This window comes from Rana temporaria, chromosome 13, assembly GCF_905171775.1.
Source record: "Rana temporaria chromosome 13, aRanTem1.1, whole genome shotgun sequence".
Classification (NCBI taxonomy): Eukaryota; Metazoa; Chordata; class Amphibia; order Anura; family Ranidae; genus Rana; species Rana temporaria.
The window spans coordinates 9,248,943-9,270,772 of NC_053501.1; the positions used below are offsets into that span (position 1 = coordinate 9,248,943).

A 21,830-nucleotide genomic window follows, 5' to 3' on the forward strand; every position below is an offset into this window, starting at 1 on the left:
ATTCTCATGTGCTGGGTGCATACCACCAAAAATGATCCCTTCAGGCTCCCATGTAACATGAAACAATAAAGAGCCACATAGTGTAAATCCGTATGACAAAGGGTTTAATTAGGTAAAAGGTGCGCACTTACAGTTAGAAGAACGTTAACCAGCATAAAAATAGGGAGGGTTTGAATGATGTTCCAGCACCCTCCCATCTCACCCGTGACAGTGGGCAAGGGTTCTTCTCCCGAGCAACACTGTCACATTCAAATATGGAGCGGCTTGCATGCACCTCCTGAACGTCTGCATCATTCATTCACAGGCAGACTTTTAGTTCTCTGTGGACTGAGAGGGCGCTGGTGAGCATCCTCATAATCCACAGATCCTTCCTCTATGCCAGGGGTGTCCAAACTTTTTTCAAAGAGGGCCAGATTTGATGAAGTGAACATGCGTGAGGGCCGACTATTTTGCCTGACATTCTTTGAACCATTAAAATTCTGTCTAAGTGTGTTCGTCTGAGCACTAATACACGGCCCAACAAGAATTCTCTTGCCTTTGTGGCTGTGTGTGGTGAAGAGATGAGCTTGGGTGTGTTATTTGGATATACTGTATATATTTTATTTGTGGCCCCAACGAATCCCAGAGCGCTGCTTAGGACTAAGGATGAGCTTGGGAGTGTTATTTGGATATACCGTATTTATTGGCGTATAACACGCACAGCCTCGCCATTGCCATGAGTGCAGCCTCGCCATTGCCATGAGTGCAGCCTCGCCATTGCCATGAGTGCAGCCTCGCCATTGCCATGAGTGCAGCCTCGCCATTGCCATGAGTGCAGCCTCGCCATTGCCATGAGTGCAGCCTCGCCATTGCCATGAGTGCAGCCTCGCCATTGCCATGAGTGCAGCCTGAACGATGCCCATCTGCAGCCTCGTGGGGGCAGAGGGAGGAGGCGTGACGAGTGCCGACAGATTACAAACGGGAGAATGTCTTATTTACCCTGTGGCCTCTTTAATACAACGTCCTGCCTCCTATGATAGACAGAACAGTCGTCCAATGGCATCCCAGGAGACGGGACTTCCAATAGAGATGCTGCTGAGTAAACAGGAGATTCTCTTTATGTAATCTGATAGCGTTCGTCCTGCCCCCTCCCTGTCCCCTCCAAGGCAGCGCCAATAAATACAGTATATATCTTTTGTGGCCCTGGGGGCCACAAACAATATATATATCCAAATCCCCAGGGGGGCCATATTAAATCAACAGGGGGGCCGCATTTGGCCCCCGGGCCTGACTTTGGACATGCCTGCTCTATGCAGATATATGAGCAGAAAGCTGGAGGAGCCCGAAATTGAACCCGATTTTCTCTGCAGTCCCATCCATTTCTTTCCTATATGGAGGCACTTACGGCCTGAAAACCATTGCGCTGTTCCTCTACGGCTGCCACATGTGCGATTGTGACAATCACGGCATGACAAATCAGGGAACGGTATTTGCCGATTAATCTGCTGATCTTGGAAAACATCGCTGCCAGCGTTTGGAGCGTGTGCCGCTGTGCGCGGTTTTATCTGGTAACCCCCGAGGTTATATGAATAATACATTGTGGCTAAGTCCCGGTAAGTAGGAAGTAAGGGGATCCGTTCAGAGTGATTGATCTTAACTTGTCATCTACACCACGCCGGCTGCAATCAGGGTGCAGTACACGCATCACCTGCAGGGGGGGGGGCAAGATACCGCCGGCTTCACCGCTGAGCCCAACAATCCCACAACAAATCCCCTCCATTTAATCCAGTTATGTATTTGTTAGAAAGGCAACGACATGTGTTTTCTAAAGATGAACTTCACACATTTTTCATCTTTAAATTGAATAAATCTTCTGATCTTCTTGTTGTTTTTTTACTTTGGATAGTAAAACATTTTTTGTTCTGCCAGTAAATCCCTTATATAGCCCACTTCCTGTTTGTCTGGTCATTAGGCTAGGCTTATGACATCATGCACAGCTCTCTCACTCACATGAGAGTTTGCCAGGAAGAGGGCCAATGCGAGCTGGAGGTGTTTCCCGGGAGGGCATACACAAACGTCCTCCTGTGATCACGCTGCCCGCAGGCTGACCTCTGTGATTGCTGTGTGCTTTGGATTCAGCTGATCACAAATCGGGGTAAAAAGCCAATCACAGCGGCCCTTTACCGCGTGATCAGCTGTCAGTCAATGACACATGATCACAGGATGTAAACAAAAGCTGGCTATCGGCTTTTCCCTCCTCATGTGGAGAGAGACGATAATCGGCTTGTGTTAAGGACATGTGCACCGATAATCAGGGCACTGATTAGCAGTGCTGCCAATCAGTGCCCACCAAGCGCCGCCAATCAGTGCCCGCCAAGCGCCGCCAATCAGTGCCCGCCAAGCGCCGCCATTCAGTGCCCACCAAGCGCCGCCATTCAGTGCCCACCCAGCGCCGCCAAATCAGTGCCCACCCAGCGCCGCCAAATCAGTGCACACCCAGCGCCGCCAAATCAGTGCACACCCAGCGCCACGCCAAATCAGTGCACACCCAGCGCCACGCCAAATCAGTGCACACCCAGCGCCACGCCAAACCAGTGCCGCCAATCAGTACCCACCAGTGCCGCCAATCAGTACCCACCAGTGCCGCCAATCAGTGCCCACCAATGAAATTAAGTCTTTTTTAGTTTGTTTAGCAAAAAGTAAAAACCTTAGAGGTGATTAAATACCACCAAAAGAAAGCTCCTGTTGTGTGAAAAAAAAAAAAAAAAAAAAAATCATCAAAAATGTCACATTAGCAGTGCCGCCAATCAGTGCCACTGCGTAAATCCAGGAAGTGAACAGGCAGCGGCTTCAGCTGCCCACAGTTAAAATGGCTGCAGCCAGACTCAGCGGAGGGAGATTTCTGCAGCATATTTGGTGAGTACAGAATCACAGTATATATAAAGTAATATGCAAAGTGGTTGGAGGGAAGCTTCAGAATGGCAAAGATGTTTTGATTACAAATGATGCGAGAAGACTGCAGTTCCTCTTGAATTACTCCTGAAGGGGTTACACGCTGCGCTGGAAGAGGCAGAGCGCGGATAGTGGGGGGCGCTATGAATAGATCGCAGTTTTGACTGCGGAAGGTGCCAACATGAAAGCTGTAATCACAAGTGAGTAACGAGCAGAAATTAACCACCCACTTCAAAGCAGTTTTTAGCTGCCCTCCGAGGGATGTGGCACACGTCAACAGGTCCTGCCAGCTCTGGACAACCCAAATTCAGGACCAACCCCACCCCCGTCTTTCCTCATTCCAACCTTTGACCCCCTAAAATGATACATTCCTCGCCATTCGTATCACTCACATTTCTTACATTTATTCTGTGTAAAAAGAAGTATGGTCCCCCTGCGTGGGTGAAATTCTGTACTTGGAAAAAATCAATAAAAAGATTTCTAAAAAAAAAAAAAAAAAAAACACAATTATAACCACTTCAATACCGGGCATTTTCACCCCCTTCCTGCCCAGGCCAATTTTCAGCTTTCAGCGCTGTCACGCTTAGAATGACAATTGCGCGGTCGTGCGACGTGGCTCCCAAACAAAATTGACGTCCTTTTTTCCCCACAAATAGAGCTTTCTTTTGGTGGTATTTGATCACCTCTGCGGTTTTTATTTTTTGTGCTATAAACAAAAAAGACTGACAATTAAAAAAAAAAAATATATATATTTTTTTACTTTTTGCTAGAATAAATATCCCATTAAATATTTTTTTTTCCCCCTCAGTTCAGGCCGATACGTATTCTTCTACATATTTTTGGCAAAAGTTATAGCACTTAAAAAATGGGGATAGATTTTGTATTTTTTTTATTTTTTTTTACGAGTAATGGCGGTTATCTGTGATTTTTGTCAGGACTGCGATATTACGGCAGACACATCGGACACTTTTGATACTATTTTGGGACCATTCACATTTATACAGCGAACAGTGCTATAAATGATTACGGATTGCTGTATAAATGTGACTGGCAGGGAAGGGGTTAACACTAGGGGGCGATCAAGGGGTTAAATGTGTTCCCTAGGGAGTGATTCTTACTGTGGGGGGAGGGGCCTGACTGGGGGAGGTGACCGATGGGTGTCCCTATGTATAAGGGACACACCATCGGTCTCCTCTCTCCCTGACAAGACGTGGATCTCTGTGTTTACACACAGAGATCCACATCCCCGGCTCTGTAAATTCCGATCGCGGGTACCTGGCGGACATAGCGGCCGCCAGGCACGCCCATCAGCACCTGCGTGACACGGCGGGTACAGCTTTTCCTCGATGCGCGCCCGCAATGCGGGAGTAAACAGGAGGACGTCCAGGGACGCCCTCCCGGCAGATAGGCGCTGCGCTGTAGACGTCTTCGTCTATAGCGCGGGCGCCAAGAGGATAAGATACAAAAAAAAATCAAACCTAGAAATGTGACCCCTGATCGCTTACTTCTTGGTCTTCTGTAAGCAGGTACCCGGAAGTAAACAAAGCCGCAATAACGGCTGTCGGTGTGAGATCGGTGAATGTTTTTTCACCGATTTCATGCTTGTAAGCCTGTAGGAGAGATGCGAGGTCTTATTGACCCCACATCTCTCCATAAAGAGGACCTGTCACACTGATTCCTATTACAAGGGATGTTTACATTCCTTGCAATATAAATAAAAGTGATCAAAATAAATAAGAATACAAAATAAAAGGCATTCTTATTCAACCAGGGTTCTTCCAGAGGTGTCTAGGGGTTCCTTGAGCAATTGGTAACTTTTGCCTCTCAGGTGAGTGACCAATGACACTAGTGACCTTTTTAGCTTTCCTCAATAAGGAACATTCTTCCTCGCAACCATCAAGGTCAGCGGGAGGAATAGCGACCCGTCATTGGTGTCTGCGGGAGGAATAGCGACCCGTCATTGGAGTCGGCGGGAGGAATAGCGACCCGTCATTGGTGTCGGCGGGATGAATAGCGACCCGTCATTGGTGTCGGCGGGAGGAATAGCGACCCGTCATTGGTGTCGGCGGGAGGAATAGCGACCCGTCATTGGTGTCGGCGGGAGGAATAGCGACCCGTCATTGGTGTCGGCGGGAGGAATAGCGACCCGTCATTGGTGTCGGCGGGAGGAATAGCGACCCGTCATTGGTGTCGGCGGGAGGAATAGCGACCCGTCATTGGTGTCGGCGGGAGGAATAGCGACCCGTCATTGGTGTCGGCGGGAGGAATGGCGACCCGTCATTGGTGTCGGCGGGAGGAATGGCGACCCGTCATTGGTGTCGGCGGGAGGAATGGCGCCCCCATCATTGGTGTCGGCGGGAGGAATGGCGCCCCCATCATTGGTGTCGGCGGGAGGAATGGCGCCCCCATCATTGGTGTCGGCGGGAGGAATGGCGCCCCCATCATTGGTGTCGGTAGGAGGAATAGCGCCCCATCATGTGTCGGTGGGAGGAATAGCGCCCCATCATGTGTCGGTGGGAGGAATAGCGCCCCATCATGTGTCGGTGGGAGGAATAGCGCCCCATCATGTGTCGGTGGGAGGAATAGCGCCCCATCATGTGTCGGTGGGAGGAATAGCGCCCCATCATGTGTCGGTGGGAGGAATAGCGCCCCATCATGTGTCGGTGGGAGGAATAGCGCCCCATCATGTGTCGGTGGGAGGAATGACACTGGACTGGGCTTAGTGAAACTCGTTTCCTCGCAGTGTCCGGTCTTCTCCAGACCTCCTATACAGATCACATGTATTCCTCCATCACTGTACGATGCTGAAGTCCTGACACGATCACAGCTGCAGTAACCGTTCCCTGAATGTCGTCATCCGATTGGCTGCAATGGCCTGCAAGTGACATGACACAAGCAGACATGATGACTTTTCTGATTTGTGTGACCCGCGTCCCCGAGACTGGCAGCGATGCGATCTCTGTGTAATTCCATCAGGAGGAAGGCAGGTCGGAAGGTCGCAGCGCGCTAAAGAGTTAGCAGGGTGAAATTTCAGCTACCCCCGGGCCCTCTCCGCTCATTGTTTCCGAACAGGTCTGTGTCACCAGAACAGGGTCAGCCCGGCAGATTAAGCCGTATGGTGATATTCTATCTATGGAAACTGGAGGGGGGGGGGGGGGGGGGGCACAGCAAAAGTGATCCATCACCCCCGCACTGCGCCCGAGGGGCAGCCTTTGACGTCATCAGAGCCGCTGAATGACATAATTAATCCGAGTTCTCATTTCACATGATGGGTCAGGAGTCCTTGCACCTGGACGCACCCAGAAGGCAGATCTCAGAGTGCTACTGGAAGCTTGGAGGAGCAATGTATCTTCAACCCTTTCATGACCGGGAAGTCCGGATGCCCAGGCCAAGCATGGCAGAATCACTATTGCTTTGGTTCATTTAACCACTTAAGACCCGGACCTTTAGGCAGCTAAGGGACCTGGCCAGTTTTTGCGATTTGGCACTGCGTTGCTTTAACTGACAATTGCGCGGTCGTATGACGTGGCTTCCAAACAAAATTGGCGTCCTTTTTTTCCCACAAATAGAGCTTTCTTTTGGTGGTATTTGATCACCTTTGCGGTTTTTAGTTTTTGCGCTATAAACAAAAATAGAGCGACAATTTTGAAAAAAATACAATATTTTTTACTTTTTGCTATAATAAATATCCCCCAAAAATACATAAAACAAATGTATTTTTTCCTCAGTTTAGGCCGATACGTATTCTTCTACATATTTTTGGTAAAAAAAAACAAAAAATGTAATAAGCGTTTATCGATTGGTTTGCGCAAAATTTATAGCGTTTACAAAATAGGGGATAGTTTTATTGCATTTTTATTATTTTTTTTTACTACTAATGGCAGCGATCAGCGATTTTTTTTCGTAACTGCGACATTATGGTGGACACATTGGACAATTTTGACACATTTTTGGGACCATTGTCATTTTCACAGCAAAAAATGCATTAAAAATGCATTGTTTACTGTGAAAATGACAATTGCAGTTTGGGAGTTAACCACTAGGGAGGCGCTGAAGAGGTTAAGTGTGACCTCATTTGTGTTTCTAACTGTAGGGGGGTGTGGCTGTAGGTGTGACGTCATCGATTGTGCTTCCCTATATCAGGGAACACATGATCGATGACGGCACCACAGTGAAGAACAGGAAAGGTGTGTTTACACACGGCTCTCCCCGTTCTTCAGCTCCGGCGACCGATCGCGGGACTCTAGTGGCGATCGGGTCCGTGAGTCCCGCGGTCACAGAGCTTCGGACCGGGTCACGGGCGCGCGCCCGCAACCCACGGCTGGGCACCTGTACGTGCTTGTGCCCAGCCGTGCCATTCTGCCAACGTATATGTGCAGGAGGCGGTCCTTAAGTGGTTAATCACTCCAACCTACCACTGGCTTTTATTTGCTACTCCATTTTAATAAATTCCAAGCTCATGATTGTTATCACAAGACAAAAAAGTTACAAAAAAAATTTAAAATTGTAACCACTTAACCCCCGAGCCTGTGTTTCAGACTCAGTGTTCACACATTTAAAAAATTTTTTTTTGCTAGAAAATTACTTGGAAAAAAAAACAAAAAAAACCCAATATATAATGTTTGAGGGTTCTAACACTCTAGAGCAGGGATATGCAATTAGCGGACCTCCAGCTGTTACAAAACTACAAGTCCCATCATGCCTCTGCCTCTGGGTGTCATGCTTGTGGCTGGCAAAATCTTGCTATGCCTCATGGGAATTGTAGTTCTGCAACAGCTGGAGGTCCGCTAATTGCAAATCCCTGCTCTAGAGAATAAAATGGCGGTCATTGCAATACTTTTTATCACACCGTATTTGCGCAGCGGTCTTACAAGCGCAGTTTTTTTTTTAAAAAAAAAACACTTTTTTGAATTAAAAAAAAATAAGACAACAGTAAAGTTATCCTAATTTTTTTTTTATTGTGTGAAAGATAATGTTACACCGAGTAAATTGATACCCAACATGTCACGCTTCAAAATTGCGCCCCCTCGTGGAATGGCGTCAAACTTTTACCCTTAGGCTGCATTCACATCTAGGCGAACAAAATCGCGGCGTTTTGTCCCGCGAATTGCGGCGACAAATAGCAGCGTTTTGTACCGCGATTGTCGCCGCGATTGTCCACCTAGATGTGCCCCTAGATTGTCCCCGTATGGAGATGGTTCCCATCTCCTATGCCAAACGCCGCCTGAAAAAAAGGTCCGGGACTTTTTTTCAGGTGGCAGGCGTTCGGCGTGGAGATGTGAACCATCTCCATAGAGGGCAAGGTTAAATCATCCCTCTGGCGTGTCGGGGCGGCAGCGGCGTCACACTACAGGCGACAAAACGCCTAGGTGTGAATGGGCTCTTAAAGTGGATGTAAACCCGAAAAAAATTGGATTTTTGTACTCACCGTAAAATCCATTTCTCTTCCGTTCATAGACGGACACAGCATCCTTTGACAGTAGTGAAAGCGGATATAACCCTACTGTCAAAGGATGCTGTGTCCGTCTATGAATGGAAGAGAAAATAGGATTGGGAGGAATGGTGCCACGTCATTGTCAGTGGGAGGAATGGTGCCCCAATTATTGGTGTCAGCGGGAGAAAAAGTGCCCCAATCATTGCTGTCTGTGGAATAGTGCCCCATCTTTGTTGTCAGTGAGAGGAATAGTGCCCCATCATTGGTGTCAGCAGGAGGAAGAGTGCCCCACTGTCGGTTTCAGTGGGAGGAACTAAGCCCTACTGTTCTTGACAGTGAGAGGAACAATGCCCCAAGGGCCCAGATAAAAGCAAGCAAAGGCCCACTTACCCGCATGAAGCCAGATTTGTGCCAGTGTCATCCAGGGGTGCAGAGGGCCTTGCCTCGGAGCGCTGCTCTGTAGAGAAGAGGCTACCTCAGACAACGCCTGTTCAACGCGTGACGCCGCGATGGATGTTGCGTGGACGGAACCTAGAAAGGAGACATCAGTATAAGAAGTGGAAAGCGGAGGAATTCCGCAATGTCAACCAGAAGCGGTGCTGCCAGCCTGTGTGCCGTTCAATGCCATTTTTTCCCCCTGCGTGACAAACACACAACTGTGTGGGCAAGACGTGCAGTAGCCAGACCAAGGCATGACCAAACATAGAAGACAGCAGCCAGACACGAGGCCCCCAAACGTGCCACAAGAGAAAGCCTGGTGAGGTTAGAGCTGTGACCTTACCTGATCAACCGTCTGAGAAAGGCCAACCCCCCCATGATCAAATACAAACCCTACACACCATCGTCCTTTCAAGACCAGCCTCCCATGAAGTCTTCTTCCAGCCTTAGAGTGGATGTAAACCCAACATTTTTTTATTTATTTTTTGCTGTCACAATGTAGAGTATAAGATTTCCTATCTTCTGTGCCCAGTCTTGCCACACAGAGTTAATCCAGCTCTGAGCAATCCTCTTCTTTTTTCAGTGAGATAGACTAACAGGAGAAAACTTTTGTCCGTTCTTCCCCCTTGCTGTGAGTGACGGGTTATTTACATATCTCATGCACTAGCCTGAGACGGGTATTATTTTTTAATTCCCACCCCCACTCCTTTTCTGAAGTCATGTGGTTACTTTTCTGGATTTTGACTGGATGTTAGGGATCATAGAAGAATTGAGTGTAAGGAATACACAGGAGAAAATACATGTTAAAAAGGGGAGTGTATAAGTGGGCGGGGAGTCTACTGACATCACGACTTCACCCACCGAGCTCCAGACAACAGACCCACCCACAGAATCTGCAGTTTTTCAGTTCTTATAACAGACAGAGGGGAGACATGTGACAGGTGAGGATACATGCAGGAGGCGTCTATATCCTTATAGATCAGCACTATGGCAGTAGTTGAAAAAGGATGAGAGCAGCTTTACATCCACTTTAACTACTTGCCGACCAGCCACCGTCATTTTACGGCGGCAGGTCGGCTCCCCCGTTCGCCCCCGACTCCCGTGCCTGGCGCGATCACCGCCGGGCACACGCAATTGCTCGTTACAGAGCGGGGACCGGGAGCTGTGTGTGTAAACGCACAGCTCCCGGTCCTGTCAGGGAGAGAAATGCTGATTTTCTGTTCATACAATGTATGAACAGCGATCAGTCATTTCCCCTAGTGAGGCCACCCCCCCTACAGTTAGAACACACCCAGGGAACATACTTAACCCCTTCCCCATCCCCTAGTGTTAACCCCTTCCCTGCCAGTGGCATTTTTATAGTAATCCAATGCATTTTTATAGCACTGATCGCTATAAAAATGACAATGGTCCCAAAAATGTGTCAAGTGTCCGAAGCGTCCGCCATAATGTCGCAGTATCGAAAAAAATCGATGATCCCCGCCATTACTAGGAAAAAAAAAATTCCCATAAAAATACCCCCTATTTTGTAAACGCTATAACTTTAGGGCAAACCAAACGCTTATTGCGATTTTCTGTTACGAAAAATATGTAGAAGAATACGTATCGGCCTAAACTGAGGGAAAAAAACTTTTTTTATATATTTTTGGGGGATATTTATTACAGCAAAAAGTAAAAAATATTATTTTTTTTCAAAATTGTTGCTCTATTTTTGTTTATAGCGCAAAAACTAAAAACCGCAGAGGTGATCAAATACCACCAAAAGAAAGCTCCATTTGTGGGGAAAAATGGACGTCAATTTTGTTTTGGAGCCACGTCGCAATTGTCAGTTAAAGCAACGCAGTGCCGAATCGCAAAAAAAGGGATTTTTAATACAGCTTACCTGTAAAATCTTTTTCTTGGAGTACATCACGGGACACAGAGCGGCATTCATTACTATATGGGTTATATGGAGTACCTTCAGGTGTTGACACTGGCAATCTGAAACAGGAAATGCCCCTCCCTATATAACCCCCTCCCATAGGAGGAGTACCTCAGTTTTGTAGCAAGCAGTATGCCTCCCAAAATGGTCCCCAAAAAGAGGGGTGGGAGCTCTGTGTCCCGTGATGTACTCCAAGAAAAGGATTTTACAGGTAAGCTGTATTAAAAATCCCTTTTTCTTTATCGTACATCACGGGACACAGAGCGGCATATTCATTACTATATGGGATGTCCCAAAGCAATGCTCACAATGAGGGGAGGGAGAACATCTCCAAGACAAAAGGATTTAATTTAGAGAAATACTCAAATCATAATAAATCCAACTTAGTTGAGAAAAATAATTTTAAATATTAAATTTAACTCAAAAGGGAGCCCCCGGAATCCGAGGGTCTCAAACTGCAGCCTGCAGTACTGCCTGCCCAAAGGCTGTATCAGAATTCCTTCTTACGTCCAACTGGTAGAACTTTGTAAACGTGTGGACAGAAGACCAGGTTGCCGCCTTGCAAACTTGAGCCATAGAGATCTGGTGGTGTGCTGCCCAGGAGGCGCCCATGGCCCTAGTAGAATGAGCCTTTAATGATACTGGAGGAGGCAACCCTTTCAAGCCGTAGGCCTGAGTGATTAATTGCTTAATCCACCTAGAAATGGTGGACTTTGCAGCTGCCTGCCCCTTCTTGGGCCCATCCGGTAATACGAACAGCACATCTGTTTTCCGGATCTTCTTTGTAGCTTTAAGATAGGCCTTCATGGCCCTGACGATATCCAAGGTATGCAGCAACCCTTCCTTTCTGGAAGTAGGTTTAGGGAAGAAGGATGGTAATACCAAATCCTGGTTCAAATGAAAACTGGATATAACCTTTGGTAGGAAGGAAGGATGAGGGCGGAGAACGACCTTGTCCTTATGAAAAATAAGATATGGTTCCTTACAGGATAAGGCCGCCAGTTCCGATACTCTTCTTGCGGAAACTATGGCGACCAAAAATACTAACTTTCTTGTCAGTAAAACCAAAGGAATTTCAGCCAACGGCTCAAACGGTTGTTTCTGTAAACTTGACAGAACAAGGTTTAAATCCCACGGGCAAAGCGGGGATTTAACTGGAGGTTTAATACGTAAGACCCCTTGAAGGAAGGTCTTAACCAGCGAGTGGGTGGCCAGCGGCCGCTGAAACCACACTGACAGAGCAGAAATCTGTCCTTTGATTATGCTTAATGCCAATCCTTTATCCACTCCTAGCTGGAGAAAACTTAATATTCTATCGATGGTAAATTTGCGAGAAAGCCATCGCTTGGACTCACACCAGCCTACATAGGCCTTCCAGACCCTGTAATAAATCACCCTAGAGACCGGTTTCCTGGCTCTGATTAGGGTAGAGATTACTTTCTGAGACAGACCTCTACCCCTGAGAATCAGGGATTCAGCTTCCAGGCCGTCAAATTTAGATGCCGTAAGGCAGGGTGGAGGATCGGACCTTGCGATAGCAGGTCTGGCCGTAGAGGAAGAGTCCAAGGGTCTCCCACTACCATCTTTAAGATTAGTGAGTACCATGCCCTTCTGGGCCATGCTGGAGCTACCAGGATGACTGGTATGTGCTCCACCCGGATCCTGCGCCGCAGGCGGGGTAGTAACTGGAGCGGGGGAAACGCATAAAGAAGTTTGAACTGATGCCAAGGGCAAACCAACGCATCGGTTCCGCAGGCCATCGGATCCCTTGAGCGGGACATGAACCTGTCTAGCTTCTTGTTGAGTCTCGATGCCATGATATCCACGTCCGGCACTCCCCATCTTTGGCAGAGTGCTTGAAAGATTTGTGGATGCAGAGACCATTCCCCCGGCAAAAGAGTCTGGCGGCTTAAGAAGTCCGCCTGAAAGTTGTCCACTCCTGGAATGAATATTGCCGATATGCAGGGCACATGAGCCTCTGCCCATAGGAGAATCAAGCTCACCTCTCTCTGAGCGGCTTGACTCCTGGTTCCCCCTTGGTGATTTATGTATGCCACGGCCGTGGCATTGTCTGATTGAATTCTCACCGGGAACCCCTGCAATTTTGACGTCCAAGCCCTGAGGGCTAGTCGAGCAGCTCTGAGCTCCAAGATGTTGATGGGCAACTGCTTCTCTGGCGTTGCCCAAGTACCTTGGCGAGTGCAACCATCCAAAATTGCTCCCCAGCCCGTCAGGCTGGCGTCTGTGGTCACTATCTTCCAAGCCACTGGGCTGAAAGACTTCCCCTTCAGTAGATTCTGAGGGTCTAACCACCAACACAGACTTTGTCGGACTCTTGATGAGAGCGGCAACGGGATATCCAAGGCCTGCGGCCTTCTGCTCCATGCTGACAGGATGGCTGCCTGCAGGATGCGAGTGTGGCTCTGGGCGTATGGTACCGCCTCGAATGTGGCCACCATCTTGCCTAGTAATCTCATACATAGGCGAATAGTCGGTTCCTTCTTGCTTAGAACCAGTAGGATTAATTCCTTGATGGCTTTGACCTTCCTCAGAGGTAGAAACACTCTTTGTTGTTCTGTGTCTAATCTCATGCCGAGATATTCCAACTGCCTTGTGGGCAGGAAAGCTGACTTTTCTCGATTTAGGACCCAGCCGAACTTCTCGAGGTATTGGACCGTGAGGGCCACTGCTCGCTCCAAGCCGGGAGACGAGTGATCTATGACTAGGAGGTCGTCCAGGTATGCTAGGATCGTGACCCCTTGGATCCTTAGTTTGGCTAGGATTGGAGCTAGGACCTTCGTGAACACCCGGGGGGCCGTAGCCAACCCGAAGGGAAGCGCCACGAATTGGAAGTGACGCGAAGCCACCATGAAGCGTAGATATCTTTGATGTGGCTGATAAATTGGAAGATGAAGGTAGGCATCCTTTATGTCTATGGACGCCATGAAGTCGTCCTTTTGGAGTGTGGTAGCTGCTGACCGCACGGTTTCCATCCGAAATGAGCGGATCTTTAGGTATGTATTTACCATCTTTAGGTCCAAAATTGGCCTGACATCTCCATTGGACTTCGGGATGATGAATAGGTTGGAGTAGAAACCTAGCCCCTGTTCCAGGACTGGTACCTCTACTATTACTTCCTGGGAAAGTAGATGATTTAATGCCGACATTAATGCGGCTCCTTTCTCCGGATCGTTTGGAATCCTCGACTCCTGGAAATGAAGAGGAGGAAACCTTAGGAAATCTAATTTGTAGCCCGTGGCCACGGAAGACCGTACCCACTCGTCGGGAATGCTGGCTTCCCAAACCTCTGAAAAGAGTCGCAGCCTTCCCCCCACCTTCGTGGGTGGGGGCGCCCCTTCATAAGGTCGGCTTGGGGGCTGGGTTTGCGAACCCACTGCTTTCTGCCTTTAGCAGCCTGTCCTTGTGATTTGCTGTTGAAGCCGAAGTTTGCTTTCGCAGGAGGCCGTCGATACTGTTTGGCATTAGAGGGCCCCTGCCCAGGGGAGTACTGTCGTTTAAACGCAGGCCCCTGAAACTTCCTCTTAGTTGGCAAGAGAGTACTTTTGCCATTTGAAATGGTTTGAATGTATTTATCTAGGTCTTCTCCGAAGAGTCGTCCTCCATGGAAGGGGAACCCTACCAGGAGCTTCTTGCATGGGGGCTCGGCCTCCCAGCTTTTTAACCATAAGAGTCTTCTCATATGGATAAGGGATAACGATAAACGTGACGCTTGCTGGATAGAATCCTTAATTGCGTCTACTGTAAAACATATGGCCCTAGGGACATCCGAAAATTCTTCTGCCTGCTGGGCAGGAATAAGTTTAAGCATCTGCTTAACCTGATCCGATAATGCTTGAGCAACCCCAATCGCAGCCACAGCTGGCTGTACTACTGCCCCTGCAGTAGTGAAGGAGTTCTTAAGTAGTGCTTCCAAGCGTTTATCAACTGGATCCTTGAATACCTGTATGTTTTCTACAGGGCATGTTAATGATTTGTTAATACATGAGATGGCTGCGTCCACTGCAGGAGTAGCCCATTTCTTGGAAAAAAGGGATTTTTAATAACAGCTTACCTGTAAAATCCTTTTCTTGTAGTACATCACGGGACACAGAGCAGCATAGCCATTACATATGGGTTATATAGTGCACCTTCAGGTGATGGACACTGGCACTCTCCGACAGGAAGTTCCCTCCCTATATAACCCCCACCCATAGTGGGAGTACCTCAGTTTTGTAGCAAGCAATATGCATCCCAAAATTCCCCAAAAGAGGGGTGGGAGCTCTGTGTCCCGTGATGTACTACAAGAAAAGGATTTTACAGGTAAGCTGTTATTAAAAATCCCTTTTTCTTTATCGTACATCACGGGACACAGAGCAGCATAGCCATTACATATGGGATGTCCCCAAGCAATGCAAATGAGGGGAGGGAAAACAACCATGCACAGAAAAAAACAGCGGGTGCCATAGGACAAGAGGATCTTATACTGCGGCCTGCAGAACCGCCTGCCCGAAGGCTGAATCAGCGTTCCTCCTAACGTCCATTTGATAAAATTTAGCGAACGTATGAACCGACGACCAGGTCGCTGCCTTGCAGACTTGGGCCATGGAGACCTGGTGATACGCTGCCCAAGAGGCGCTCACGGCTCTTGTGGAATGAGCCTTGATCGACAAGGGCGGGCTCTTACCTTTCAGGCCGTAGGCCTGTACAATCACTTGTCTAATCCACCTGGAAATGGTGGCTTTAGACGCTGCCTGACCTTTTTTTAGGTCCCTCCGGCAGAATAAATAAGACTTCAGTCTTGCGAATCTGGGCTGTGGCCTTTAGATAAATCTTAACAGCCCTAACCACATCTAAGGAATGTAGGAGTCTCTCCTTCTTAGAAGAAGGTTCAGGAAAAAAGGACGGAAGAATTAAGTCCTGATTCAAATGAAAGCTAGATACCACCTTTGGTAGGAAGGACGGATGTGGTCGAAGAACAACCCTGTCCTTATGTACAATCAAGTACGGTGTCTTGCACGACAAGGCTGCCAGTTCTGATACCCTTCTGGCGGAAGCCATAGCGACCAAAAAAACTAGTTTCCTAGTCAACAAGACCAGCGGGATTTCAGACAGCGGTTCAAAGGGCTGGCTTTGCAAAGCCGAGAGAACCAAGTTTAGATCCCAAGGATATAGGGGAGCTTTAATCGGAGGGTTAATCCGAATGACCCCCTGCAAAAAAGACTTCATTAAGGAGTGAGAGGCCAGAGGTCTCTGAAAGAAAATGGATAGGGCCGAGACCTGTCCTTTGACTGTGCTAATAGCCAGTCCTTTTTCTACTCCTAATTGTAGGAATTCCAAGATTCTCCCAATGACATACTTGCGGGGATGCCATCTCTTAGCCTCACACCATGTAATGTAAGCCTTCCACACCCTATAGTATATAAGCCTAGAGACTGGCTTTCTTGCATTAATCAGGGTGGGAATGACCCGGCCAGAGAGGCCCCTGTTTCTAAGAATTAGGGATTCAGCCGCCAGGCCGTCAAATTTAGGGCCTGTAAGGCAGGATGGAAGAACGGTCCTTGTGAGAGGAGGTCCGGCCTTAACGGGAGGACCCAAGGTTCTTCCACTGCCATCCTTATTATTAAGGAGTACCAAGGCCTCCGGGGCCACGCGGGGGCTACTAGAATCGTTGGTTTGTGCTCCACCTGAATTCTGAGAAGAAGACGGGGTAGCATCCGTAACGGAGGGAAGGCGTAGATCAGTGCAAACTGATGCCAAGGACATACTAGGGCGTCCGTCCCGTAGGCCAATGGATCCCTTGTCCGTGACACGAACCTGGTCAATTTCGTATTGAATCTGGATGCCATTATGTCCACCTCCGGGACTCCCCATCTTTGGCAGATGGCCTGAAATACCTCGGGATGGAGGGACCATTCTCCCGGAGACATCTGATGGCGGCTGAGGAAATCCGCCTGCCAATTGTCCACCCCGGGGATAAACACTGCTGAAATGCAGGGAACATGGGACTCTGCCCAAGCAAAGATCCGGTCCACCTCCTCCTGGGCTGCTTGACTTCTGGTGCCGCCCTGGTGGTTTATGTAGGCCACAGCCGTGGCGTTGTCGGACTGTATCCTCACAGGGGAGTCCTGTAATACATCTGTCCATGCAACTAGAGCTAACCGGATTGCTCGTATCTCCAGAACATTTATCGACAGGATCGATTCTGCTCTTGACCACTTCCCTTGCTGGGTCAATCCGTCCAGGACTGCGCCCCACCCCAAAAGACTCGCGTCTGTAGTCACAATCCTCCATGAAACTGGACAGAACGACCTTCCCTTCAAAAGGTTCTGTGGGGCCAGCCACCAGCACAGACTCTGACGGGCTGCCTGGGACAGGGATATGGGAAGATCCAAGGCCTGGATTCTCTTGTCCCAAGCTGCGAGAATTGCTTTCTGCAATTTTCGGGAGTGGATCTGGGCGTAGGGCACTGCCTCGAAGGTGGCCACTAGCTTGCCCAAGAGGCGCATACACAGGCGAATTGTTGGCCTTGCGCGGCTTAGAACCACCTGGATCAATTCCTTTATAGAATCCACCTTGGACTGGGGAAGAAAGACCTTCTGCTGCATAGTATCTAGAATTAACCCAAGATACTCCAACCTTCTTGTGGGCTGCAAGGCCGACTTGTCCTGATTTAGAACCCAACCCAGGGATTCTAGATAATTTACCACTAAGCAAACTGCCTGTTTTAGGCTGGCTACTGAAAGATCGACGACTAATAGATCGTCTAGATAAGCCATAACCAGGATCCCCTGGGATCTTAGGTTGGCCAACACCGGGGCCAAGATCTTGGTGAAGACCCGGGGAGCCGTGGCTAGCCCGAAGGGCAAGGCCGTGAACTGAAAATGCCGATGGCCTAAGGCAAACCGGAGGTACCTGAAATGGCCGGGGTAAATTGGCACGTGCAGGTATGCATCCTTGATGTCGATGGATGCGAGAAATTCTTTTCCCTGTAGGGCGGCCATCACTGAACGAATGGACTCCATACGGAAGGAGCGAACCCTTAAATAACGGTTCAGGGTTTTTAGATCCAATATTGGTCTTACATCGCCGTTGGGCTTTGGGACTATAAATAGATTTGAATAAAATCCTTGTCCGCGCTCCTGAGATGGTACTTCCATAATCACTTGTTGATCTAAGAGGCGATCTAGGGCTGCTAGAAGCGAGACCCTTTTCTTTGGATCGCTTGGGAGCCTGGACTCCTGGAAGTGAGGAGGGGGAAACCCCAAAAACTCCAGCTTGTATCCCTGAGCCACTGAGGACAGAACCCATTCGTCGGAGATTCTGGCCTCCCAAAGCTCCGAGAAAAAGCGGAGTCTTCCCCCCACCCGAGAGAGTGGGGGCGTCCCTTCACAGATTCGCTTTAGGGGCAGCTTTAACTGGTTTGCGAAACCACGGTTTCTTGATACCTGAAGCTTGCCCTTGCGGTCTGTTTGCGGGTGAACGGCCAGCAGGCCGTCGATACTGCCGGGAGGGTGAGGGACCTGGACCTGGAGAGTTTGGGCGCTTAAAGGTTGGCCCTCGAAACCTCTTTTTAACAGGCAGGAGAGTGCTCTTGCCACTGGAAATCTTCTGGATATACTTGTCCAGATCATCTCCAAACAACCTCTCCCCCTGGAACGAAAACCCAGTTAAGAGTTTCTTACAGGGAGTCTCTGCCGACCAATTTTTTAGCCATAAAAGTCTTCTCATGTGAACCAGGAATAAGGATAACCGAGAAGCTTGCTGGATGGAATCCTTAATGGCATCTACGGCAAAGCATAATGCCCTAGGCAGATCAGCCAAGTCCTGTGCCTGTTGCGCCGGAAGGTCTCTTAGAACCTGTTTGGCCTGGTCCTTCAATGCCTGGCATACTCCAATGGCGGCTACCGCTGGTTGCACTACAGCCCCTGCGGTGGCAAAGGAAGATTTTAGCAGAGTTTCAAGCCTTTTATCGACAGGATCCTTAAACATGTGAATGTTGTCTACCGGACACGTCAAGGACTTATTGACGCATGAAATGGCTGCGTCCACAGTAGGGACAGTCCATTTTTTTGAAAACCCTTCTTCTAAAGGATATAAAACTGAAAACCTCTTAGGAGGAAGAAAGATCCTATCTGGTTTGGCCCAATCCTGAAAGATTAGGTCCCTCAGCAAGGGATGGACCGGAAAAACCGCACTGGTTTGGGGAGCTTTTAAGGAACCAAGGGAGGATACGGTAGCCTGAGGTTCAGGCAAGGGTAATTTAAATGCCGTCCGCACCATGTCCGCTAAGGACTGTATCCATAGTCTCTCTGCCTGAGAGGCTGAGAACGGTTCCTCTATTGTGGATTCTTCCGAACCCTGTTCCAGGGGGTCATCCCCCTGCTCCGCCAAGAAATCAATTTCTTCTTGGGAAAGGACCTCCTCATCTGGAGAGTCGACCCTAGGGGAAGGGGACCTAGTCCGTTTCTTCCCGGGAAATGATGCGGCTAATAAAGCAGTCATCCTTTGCTCAAATCCGCCTAAGGTGGCGGCTAACATCTCCTCCGTAACAAAGGAGGGAGTTGGTTGGGTAGGGCCAGCCGTAGCACCTAGCAACCCCAAAGGCTCAACTGGGCTAACGACCTCTGGTCTGTCCGGGGAGGAAGGCACTGCAGAGGTCTGGCCAAGATCCTCCGAACCTGATGGGGAACCCTTCTGCTTTTTTGTAGCCTTAGCATTTTTGGAGCTTCCCGCGCCCTTAGGAGCCATCTATACAAACCCAAGGTACTCCGCTAAACACCACTGACTGTTTTAATCAGCAGAGACACAAAAACACCTTTTTTGAAAGTGTCAAAAAAATTAATAGGTTAGGGTGCTGTTAGATTATTAAACTTCCCATAACCTAATAAAGATGGACAATACCACGCCCCAAGGGCTTGCAACTCACACAAAATGAGCTAAGTAAAGCCACCTTTATGCTGATCTGGGATAGAGCCGTGGGTAGCAAGGCTCAGACTGCTGCAAGTACACCGGCCTTTTAAACAAGAAACGAGCCGCAGGCTCTTTAAGAAAAACGTGTACTTCACCAGATCCACCACCGGGTGTCACTCTCCCTTTGCAAGGTACTGCTCTCACGCAGTTAACCTGCCGCTGCTCCGTGTCCCACGGCGACCCAGATCGACTGCCAGCCTGATATAGGCTCCAGAGCAGGAAGAGGGACCGCCCCGAAAAAACTCCGCCTCCTCACGCAGCGTCGCCGCGTCTATTTACACCGTGCGCGCGCGCGCGCCTGTTCCGGACGCCGCTGGAGGAGCAGAGACACACGTGGGCTGCAGGGGAGTGAGACGCCCGACCAGGCTTACGGGGGAGCTATGTAGCTGCGCGGATGGTAAGACCTCCATGCTACACAAGTGACCCCCCCTAGCGCAATAGCAGCTCTTATTGTAAACCTTATGGTATGCAGCCGTCTACCAGAACCAGCCAGGGGAAACATTAATGGGTACATAGAAACCATCCTGTCATTCAGACTTTGTGGAATGAGGCGCCCATGCACAGAGGCATAAAGCGGGCTAAACCCAGAGTCCCCTGTGGGGGCCTGCTGACAAACCAAGTTCCGCAGGCCCCCTCTTACCTTCTCCACGCCGCAGGGTATTGCCAACTGCAAGAGGCCCAATCTTCCCCCTAAAACGTGGGTAACGTCATAGACCTTCAGGTACCGGGGTCCAGATTAGGAACACCACACTCCTGGACCTATATAGCACTGCTGGCAACAGGAATTACTTGGTTGCAGGAAACCAGTCCTGGAACCCAGAGTCCAGCTCTCCAAAGGAGAAGCGTTATAGGCAAAACCCCCTCCAGGACCTGGGGGCCCGGGTACCGTCCACTTTGGCTATGAAGCACCTTGGACGGATCTGGTCAGCTTGCCCTGGTCCAGAGGACAACTATAGGCAGAGCTCTTCAATGCACCAACACCTAAGACACTGGCGAAAAAACTGAGGTACTCCCACTATGGGTGGGGGTTATATAGGGAGGGAACTTCCTGTCGGAGAGTGCCAGTGTCCATCACCTGAAGGTGCACTATATAACCCATATGTAATGGCTATGCTGCTCTGTGTCCCGTGATGTACGATAAAGAAATTTATCTTCCATAGGATATAGGGCAGAGAATCTTTTAGGTGGTAAGAAGATTTTTCTGGCTTGTTCCAATCTTGGAACAAAACTCCCTCTAGTAGAGGGTGGATCGGAAATACTGCATTGCTTTGAGGCGCCCTCAGTGAGCCCAAAGCTGAAACCGTAGATACCTGGAGATCTGGTACTGGCAAGTTGAATGCATTATGGACCAAGTCCGTTAAGGTTTGAGTCCACCAGCTCTCCCCTTGGGAGACTGCTCCAGACTCCTCTGTATCCGGATCTTCGATCCCTGAACCTACTTGGTCCTTGTCCAAGAGGTCGTCCAATTCCCCTGAGGAAAGGACCTCCTCTTCTGAGGGTCTGCGCTCGGGCGACGGAGATCTAATCCGTTTACTGCCCCGCATAGCTGTGGCTATCATTTTTCCCATTCTTTTCTCCATCTCTCTTAAAGAGGTGAGTAATACCTCGTCCGTGACCATCTTAGGGTTGGACTGACCCGCGCCAGCTCCAGCCCCAGATCCCGATGGCCCCAAGGCTCCCTGTGGGGAAAGCAGCGGCATAACTTTGTCCGAGACCTTAGACTCTCCGGATGCCATGGTACAATACCGAGGTACACCTGCTACCTATTGGTATTTGGAACTATAAAAGTTAATTGCCCAAACACCTGTTTGGGGGATAAAAAATGCTTCCTCTCCCCTAGATGACTTTTTTTTTTTTTTTTCTCGTTTTTGTTTCAAATCCAGGAAAGAAAAAACATTCTGTCCCCCTGAGTAGTATTGCAAAGAAAAACTATGAGATGGAAAAGAGGAGGAAGACTGAATGGAGCATCGCCTGGAGGCTTGCAGGTAAGCACAGCTCTCTGACACACATATATACTTTTATATCACACAGGCCCCACTCAATGCTTTTCCAACACTACAAGGGAGGTCACATCTTATGGGGAATAATACATATAGAGCCATCCTATCTTTATGATATGTGACTAGTTTGCCAGAT

General features: G+C 49.0%; 1 protein-coding gene across 1 annotated transcript in view; it reads right to left on the bottom strand.

Moving 5' to 3' along the window:
* TTC7B (tetratricopeptide repeat domain 7B) overlaps positions 1-21,830 on the bottom strand; it is a 130,645-nt gene that overhangs the window by 13,497 nt on the left and 95,318 nt on the right. The window contains exon 18 of the mRNA XM_040333193.1: positions 8,756-8,896. Within this exon, the coding sequence (XP_040189127.1) occupies positions 8,756-8,896 (141 nt within the window). The remainder of the gene's footprint in view (positions 1-8,755; positions 8,897-21,830) is intronic.